General features: G+C 26.9%; 1 protein-coding gene across 1 annotated transcript; it reads left to right on the top strand.

Annotated features, from left to right (window-relative positions):
• The first annotated feature begins 927 nt into the window (after positions 1–927).
• Positions 928–7,543, top strand: LOC132920314 (retinaldehyde-binding protein 1-like). The gene is made up of 6 exons (XM_060982596.1): positions 928–1,274; positions 4,376–4,535; positions 4,712–4,964; positions 5,605–5,715; positions 6,511–6,613; positions 7,176–7,543. The coding sequence occupies exons 1-6, from the start codon at positions 1,118–1,120 to the stop codon at positions 7,334–7,336; spliced, it is 945 nt and encodes a 314-aa protein (XP_060838579.1). The 5' UTR covers positions 928–1,117; the 3' UTR covers positions 7,337–7,543.
• The last annotated feature ends 1,664 nt before the right edge of the window (positions 7,544–9,207 follow it).

Below are 9,207 nucleotides of genomic sequence, written 5' to 3'. Positions count from 1 at the left end.
ACGGGTATATAGCTTCATTTATTTAAAGTTAATACTGATAACCTCTAAAAAGCATTAACGTTTCTATAGTTTGTTTTAATATTGTATAATTAAACAAAACAAAAGCTATAACTTTTTACTTTAAATGACTTAATACTATAATATAAATTTATAACTAACTAATAGATTTAAATCCGATTTTAGTAAAAAGAACTAATTTGTTTTAAAAAATAAAAAAATGTTTTTTTTATATATAAAATACAATTACAATTTGTTTACACAATTAATACAATAAGTAGGTAAATAACGTTTTTACAAGACTTAGAAAACATGAGGAAATTAGGGAATATCTAAATATTAAATATCTTGTATTACACTATTACGCATTATTGTATTGTATCGGAAATAATTTCTAATAACAATTATTGTTACTGAATTGTTATAGGATTTATTTTTACGGAATTCAGACGACCTAGTTAATATCTGCAATATTTTCGACTTTCAGACGAAAAAAATTCGTGTTTAAAATAATTAAACGTAATTCTCGAATCTAAGCGGCAATGGTTACGAACACGACTTGCAAAAAATGACAACGTGTTCGTTAAACATTTAATTAAATTCGAAAAACTGCCTCGACGCATAATAAACCATGACGGCAATAATATCATCACCGGTCGAAGTACGGCGATGAGTCGACGATAATACTCGTAAGTTGTTATAATAATAATATCGCGAATAACGGACCCGTACGTAATTGCGTTAGTAACGCGTTAAACATCAATATGGCGATATGACATTATTAACGACCGCGGACCGCGGTGGTCACAGAGGATTGCAATATTTACAGTATATTTTATACACGTTATATTTTTATATATATGGCATTACAAGAATTGTGGAAGGTAATACCGAAACCGTGTGTGTTGCCGATCGGTCTAAAAACGAATACCCGTCCGTTACCAGAGTTACATCTTTCTCGCATAACCTATACGTCGTGTAAACACCTGTTGCAGTGTCGCGCATCAACGACAACGTCGTAAACGGACGGCCGTCATTATAAACTTATAAACACAAGATTAATATTGTATCACAGTACACATTTTATACAGTGTTTGTATAGATAACGCTATCTCGCGAAATGCAACAAGACGACGGTAAGAATTGTAATGCTACAGCCGTTGGGGCCAACGGCCTACAGACGACCGGCGGAGATCACAAACAGCAACCTTACGATGAAGAGGTAGACAAACTGATCGAATGGTTGCGGAACATGCCTCATTTGCCAAACATTAATGGTGAGCACGACGCTAGGAATCGATATAGATGGCTGATAATTTTTTTTTATTCCCCCGGCGACACTTAAGCCGAGCGTCATTTCGGATATTTTTAAAGGAAAACAGATCGTACCCGGCCAATATTAAAAAAAATCCACTTGTAACTTTTGCTTCTTCGATCTAAAGTATTGGTAATAGCATCTTCTAAATCGTACAGATATAATACACGGAATTATTCATTAATCGTAATCACTACAACTTTTTTCTTTAAATTATGAACTTAATCAAATTATGATTTTTTTAAATTTTTATATAGAAACACTATTTAGCATGTTCTAAACTTATAATTATTAACCTCAATAAAAACAATTTAACAAATCAGAATTTATTAATTCAACATTTAATTTATATAATATTGTAATGGAATTTTCCATTATTCCATTTTCCAAAAAAATCATTTTCAGATTTTTCAACCGTTAATGCCTCAATAATGTATTCGAAGATATATGACTGCAAACAAAAAAATCAGAATTTATTTAAATGCATAGTTAAAAATAAATATACGTTTAAGATGAGCATACTTGGTATGTGAACAATACTATGTTGATTTAAACAAATGATAAATCAATGTACTATAAACATATTATAACATATAACTATAAAGATGAATTGGTTCTATCAATTAGGTTTCCGCATCTTAAAGAAAAAGTTTTGCTTGCCATTTATGATAAATCATATATATATATATATCCGTAGATGGTTTAGATATTAATGATCTAAAATACTCTAAAAAATGCAATTATGCCAAAATAAGATAAAATTATGCCCATAAAACAATCAAATATAACATTAAAAAATTCATCATTCATTATTCATTTGCAAATATTTAATATACATTATCTATTTTTAATAAGTTATTAAAATTAAGTTCACGTTTCATATTCAGATGTTAACATAAGTTGTGACTTATAATACCAGCAATATTTACCTACATATGAGTGTAGCCTACAAGAATTTTTAAATCGAATATAAAAATATGTATGTTGTTTTTAAAAACTTTTTTTATATAAAATTAAGAAAATTATGTACAAAGTGACGTTAAAAAACAAAAAAAGTATTTATTAAAAATGGTATACAGATATTTAGCCAAGTCCAAACAGCCAACGAATATATAGTCGACACTAAACCAACCAAAAGTTTTAGATAACAATTAAAAATTGCCAGCATGACTAATGTAGCCAAAAGTTAAAAATAAATATTAATTCTAAATTCGATAACATATTTCTCTAGAAAATTGTTTTATTAGATTAAGCTATAATTGACTTACTGTGTTTTCTTTAACAATTGGTTTTATCGTAGGTATCTTGTTACACTGCAATACAACCTGTAAATATAATGTTATAATAGATAAATTTAAAGTAATTACTATCTGCTAGTGTACACTTTGAGACAACTATAAAAATACTTATTCGGTGTATTCATAGTTGAATGTAACAAAAAGGAGCTTGTGACATCGAGAGTTATCAAAAATTGTCCAATATTATTTCATTCTTAAATACAATAAGAAAATTGAGTGTACTTGTATTATAAATGTTTTTTGAACAAATTAGTCAATTTACAGCATTGGAACTTATGTCTCATAAGTTACTTAACTTTCGTGTCATAATTTAACAAATATTTGTAACTCACACTTTTTTAAAGTGTTATTTAAAAATGTATTGTGTAAAATGTGTCTCAACATTTATGATACGTATGTGTCTTTGAGTAAAATATTAATCCATTTTTTAAAAATGTATATAACATGTTTTAATTTAATATATAATCTAAACTTTAATATTTAAATTATCTTAATATAGAATTTTTTTTTCAACCTTTATTGTTTGTTGGCTTTTTAATTTGTCAGCTATTTGACCTATTTAGAGTTGTATATTAGTACCACACCCGCTAAAAATGTAAAAGTCATAAACATCCTATAATCAATAGCATTGAGTTTAATTTATTGAATCCAACATATTATTATAATATTACAATTTAGAATATGCATATAATATGTTATCAGATTGAGTAGATATGATTATTTTAATTTTGATCATGGAAAACATTTAGAATAACAAAGATTTAGTAGGACGCTATAAGTAAATGGTTATTTGAAAAAATATATCACAAATTATTATTATGATTAGAATTACATTCAATTACTATAATTAAATAAAATATTTAAAGAAATAAAATTATTATCTATAATATTATGGTCATTATAGTATGATAGTTAAATATTTGAGTATACAAATTATTGATGATTTAAAATACAACTTAATATTTACAATAAATATGTAAATATTAATAAAATATTATCTCTGAACCGTCAAGTCAATATCAACACTATAAAAAGTGTATATACTATTTTCAATAAATGTTATATCTTATACTCATAAGTCATAACTCATAACAATAAATATTTCTGTATACGATTTTAATAATTTTTGAAATTTCATTAAAAATAACTATCGTATTTAATACTATTATACTCGTTTATTCTATAAAGAAGAAATATATACCAGGTATCACAATGTATCAATTTTACCTATCCAGAGCGCCGTGTTAACATTATATTGAAATGATTTTATCATAGGATTTATTTTTATATAACTTGTTCACGTCGACATTATATTTTTGTTCCGGAATTAAACTAAAGTATGGAATACCAGGAATACCTCAAAACAAACATAAACAAAAAATATTATCTAAAAAGTAATAAAACCATCTCAACCACTGATGTCTTGTCTAACAAAATAATATAACAATATAAGTAAAAAATTGTTTTTTAGACTCTTCGTTGTATAGCTTTACAAAATAAATATTCCTAAAAAGACATAGTTTACTGGATCATTCTTTTCTGAATCGTGATTTACATGTTAAATATTTAATTGTCTATATTTTAAAAAAAAAATCTTGAATGAACACCGAGATGTAACTAAATAAAGAGAATTCTATGATATCAACAATATGGTTATTAGCCGGCTTTATTTATTTTATAATATTATACCTATAATTGAGAATATCGCAACACCCGACTGCTGTCTTGATTTAAAACTATTGTATGATTATCATTTATCTCACAGACCGAGCATGGTTGCGAAACTGTTTTATTGGACGAAAACTCCGAATAGAGAGGACAAAAGAATCTTTGGATGGATATTTTTGCTGCAGAGCGCTGATCGACGAATTTTTCGGCGTCCGTGATCCGCTCGGAGATGACGTCCAGACGGCGATGCGAAAAACGTCAGTATACAATATTATTGATATCGTAAAATGATTTATTCAGATCTGAAATGAGGTGGAGCACTGTGATTTTATCTTACGAATCCAGTAGAGGAGGGAATAGATGATTGAATAAACGTTAGATCTGATTGTTATTACTTATCATTATTTTTTATTGCGTGTGTACTCCAATACAGGTGGTTTGGGTTTTCCACCAATTTGACGGACGACGGTTACCAGGTCATAGTGACAAGAAATATCACTGACGAAGACGTTTCCGGCAGATATTTAGACCAGTGGACAAAATACTTTTACATGTGCATCGACTGGAACTTGAAGCAGGAATCGGTAAACGGTGTGATCATTATTTACGACATGGCCACGACGAACAAAAACGAAATACTCACTCAAGTGACGCCGAATTTTCTTAGAAAGTCCTTACAATGTTCGGTGAGTATAATTCAAGGTATTCGTACAGTATTTAAGTACATCAGGTGTCGCCGATGCAAGGATCTTAGTTTCAAATATTATTTGGCTCGTAAAAAAGAATATAAAAATGTGCAAATTATAAGCCTAACAAAAAATATTACAGTATATTTTTATGGTTTATGAACGTCGGGACTTAAAGTGCAATAAAATATAATCTAAAATTATTACCAACATTGTGAATTAACGAAAGTTTCGTAAAGTTCATTCAGCCAATATTGGTTTAATGGTTTACTCTTAAATGCTGTATATTATAGTTAATAATTTTTTTAATTTTGTCCAATTAAGTATGATACTATTTACCAGCTTTTTAATTCGTGCACCTTTGTATAATACGTTATATACAGCCTCTATTTAACGAACGTGATGTTTGCTTGAATATAATTTGTCATTATTGTCTGAAATTAATGTAAATAATAATATTCATGTAATATGTTTATATTATTAATTTTTTTTAATACAAATTGCATGGCTCCACAAAAAAAAATGTATAATTGAATAAAAATTGGTTGTATAGAGGTTCCACTGTATATTGCAGTTGACAGTCATATTGTTCTTATTATTCCACGGACACGTTTTGTTAACAGATTTTTTTTATTTTCAGACATTTTTCCCGTACAAACTTATACAAGTCCACTTCATAAACGTACCATCATATGCAGCCGTAGTGTTCAATATTTTAAAGTCTCTGGTTCCCAAAAAAATTCAATCTCGAGTGAGTATCCGCAGTGAATTATTTTAGGTATTTGTGTCAATTTTACTGTCACGTTAAAACAATATTATACATATATAATATTAAACAAATGAGTGAATATTTACTTTTAAATTCTATATACCGTGTTAATTAATTAAGAGTATCTACTTTTAAGATTTATAATGGTCTTAAACTTCATAAAACTCTGCAGCGTGTTCGCTTAAAATGTTTTGATAATTATATGTAAAGACTATCATAAAGTGATGGTAATAATATTATTTGATATACTAACTTAAATTTACATTGATAATTAAGGAGTCGATAGACGACAATATACAAGTATATAGTGACGTTACAGAAGTTTTTAAAAGGAATTTACGACAATTTTATTATACGATTTGACTTGAGAATGTGATATCTAATAGAATTGCGTACCTGTATACTATGTACCAACTGCAGTATGTGTATAGTATATTAAAATTCGTTTGAATAATTTAGCTAAATGTATTATTAAGTTCAAAAATCTGATAGTCAAACATTGAAGCCTACTTAAGTAATATCACAACGTAAAATGCACTGTGATTGGTATATAATGTATAATAGGAATTATATCGATTTAGACCGCGTAGATAAACCTAAGTGATAATTAATGATTATATTATACTAATTACATAAAACGTAGAGTTTAATTTTTTTCATAAATAATATGATTGGTACCTACCGCAATTTTTATACAAAAACACATATTCATTTATGCGATTTTAAATTTATTGACGATAATATTGATTTATCTGAAAATTATTCGTATTTGACTAGATATTTATGCACAATAACCCATCCGATGTACTACAACATATCCAAAAAGAATGCGTTCCATCAGATTTAGGAGGTTGTGATAAATCTATCCGAGAACTGGGCGGTGAGTATATTATACGATTATATTGCATTTCAATATTATAAATTATTGGTAACGATGTAATAAGAATTCTATCTGTAATTCAATGATGTCAAAAACGATCTAACCGATTTTTCAACAAACAGATTTATAAAAAACAACAAATAATTTATAAAAATGTATTATATTGTCTATATTGAATTTGTTAAATACTTCTAATCAAAAAAGGTTATTATATTGAAAATAAAAATTTTAGACTTATATTCACTGTAATTAACAGTTTTATGGATAAACCAAAATCGTTAAAATTTAAGATGCTTTCCATTAACATTTATTAATGTAGATGATGGTCCCTAGTTGTATATGCTTATCTTTAAATTACGAGCCAAAAGGGGTTTCGCATCATTTTTTTGATCAATTTTAGTGCGATGTAACTTAATCGTATGATAGTTGAAATTAACGGTTGATAAACAAAAGTTGTAGATAACAACAAATATAGTAGATCGCTCACAACACCGATGCTTCATTATTAATAACCTTGTTCAATTATGAATTTAATCGATGTGGTTGAACGGTTTATCCACAGAATTCTGCAAGGAGAACATTATAGCGGAAAGAGAAATGTTCATGAACGGAATACTTTCATTAAAAGCGGACATGGACAAAAAACCGAAAGATACAAACAGCAATGAACAATCGGAACTCTTCGGATTTGACGGGAACTTCAAACAATTGAATATCGATTGAAAAGTTTATTTTGTTTAATCATAATGCTGGTAGATGCTTATTAAAAAGCATAACAAATACATTTACAGTTCTTAATATTACAATAAAAATAGTTGGTGAATACATAATACAAATTTTAATTTCAATCATAATGTAATACTGCATATTTTTATAGTATTGTGGTAATTATGTTTTTTTTTTTTTTAGTAACCATTTTAAGTTTATTTATTTTAGAGATGTTGTCATAAAAATATTTTACTAAAAAATAAACAGACCTAGATATATATATATATGTATATGTATACATACATTGACTTAAATAATATGCGCCTAACGCATAAAAATAATTCTTTAATATTGCAATTTACAAATCACACAATAAAACAACATTATTTTTAATAGAAAAAATAATTTAAAATAATTTACATTTAATTCAATTTATTTATAATTGTTTTCATCAATAGTAAATAATTGTTTTAACCAAAAATTACGAACCAATAATAAAAATAGACATTATATTGTACGAAAAAATATTCCAGGTTATATATATATACGTGTATAATGTATATAGATGTGGAAACCGAGATAGTTGGATAAGGACATTTATTTATGGCAGTTTCATTTAACGTGGTGCCTGTTAAAGTCAAAATAATAATTATTTTATTCATTTTGCACCGTATTTATACATACCTGCAATATGCAAAAAAAACTTATTAAAAAGGGTGATCATATATCCACGGAAAACTCATAAACAGTACGCCAAATGAAAATATTTTTGTAAAATTAGAAACTAGAATTATTATTAATATTACATCATTTGATAATTAATAAAAATAAAAAATAAATTATTGAAAATTAGATTTTGATTATTACGCAATAAATGCTTATTATGATTATAAAATGTTAATTTAATTTATTATTTAGCAGCAGTTCCTAGGGGTTTCATTTACTCATTACCGTATTATAAAGAGATCTTCATTGAAGTGGATCAAACAATTAGTATATTATACACGACAGGCATTACTAGCGCGAGAAATAATTAATCTGAGATCGGTTATTAAATATAAAAAATAATTCTCGTCAGTTTCGACAATAAATCATTAAGGTTTCTATAGGTGTATTAGAATTACATTGGCCGTGTACAATAAATTCAAATTTACCTATTGAACAATATTTGAATGAATTACAAAAATGCATATCCACTTACATTAGTGGAAAATATTGTAGAGGAATTCGATATTTGGTATCGTTATTGGATTAATACAAATTTTATTGAAGACCATCACTAAGAAGAAATCTCAGTTACACGAAATCGCCTATATTTGTTTTTTAATAAAAAAAGTAGCTCTGATTCAACATTTTGCTATTTTTTGTTTTAATATTTATAGTATACAAAAAAAAAAAGGTGGGCAAGTGGGTAACGCTCTGCTGTATAGTAGAGATGGAGAGTAGGTCACTGGTCGTGTGGATGTGTTAAATTTGAATGCAATGACGGGTATCATTATATACGAAAAACGATTCTGAACGGAGATGATTTGTCAGTCAATGATAATTAGTTGGATATATTATATTATTATTACTTATATTTAAATTGTAATATATCGTTATTTTACGCGATTATGTAAAAAATAAAATTTCATACGCTCATAAAAGGTTTTTTATATTGACGCTGGAATTTTTTTTTACAATTACTTAAAGGAAAACTTATGGATAACCTTGTATTGGATTTTTGAACCTTAAGTATAAATCACAAAAATTTTATGAATTTTCAACTTCAAAACTCTTTGCAAATGTTCGTGATTTTAATATATTTTGTAAACATTTGAACTTTAAATGCTTATAAACAAAAATTGTGACTAACGATTTTTTATTTTTTTTTATTACGATAAGTA

Source organism: Rhopalosiphum padi, chromosome 2, assembly GCF_020882245.1.
Source record: "Rhopalosiphum padi isolate XX-2018 chromosome 2, ASM2088224v1, whole genome shotgun sequence".
Classification (NCBI taxonomy): Eukaryota; Metazoa; Arthropoda; class Insecta; order Hemiptera; family Aphididae; genus Rhopalosiphum; species Rhopalosiphum padi.
Note: the sequence above shows the minus strand (reverse complement) of the source record. Positions and strands in the feature narration are given on the sequence as shown.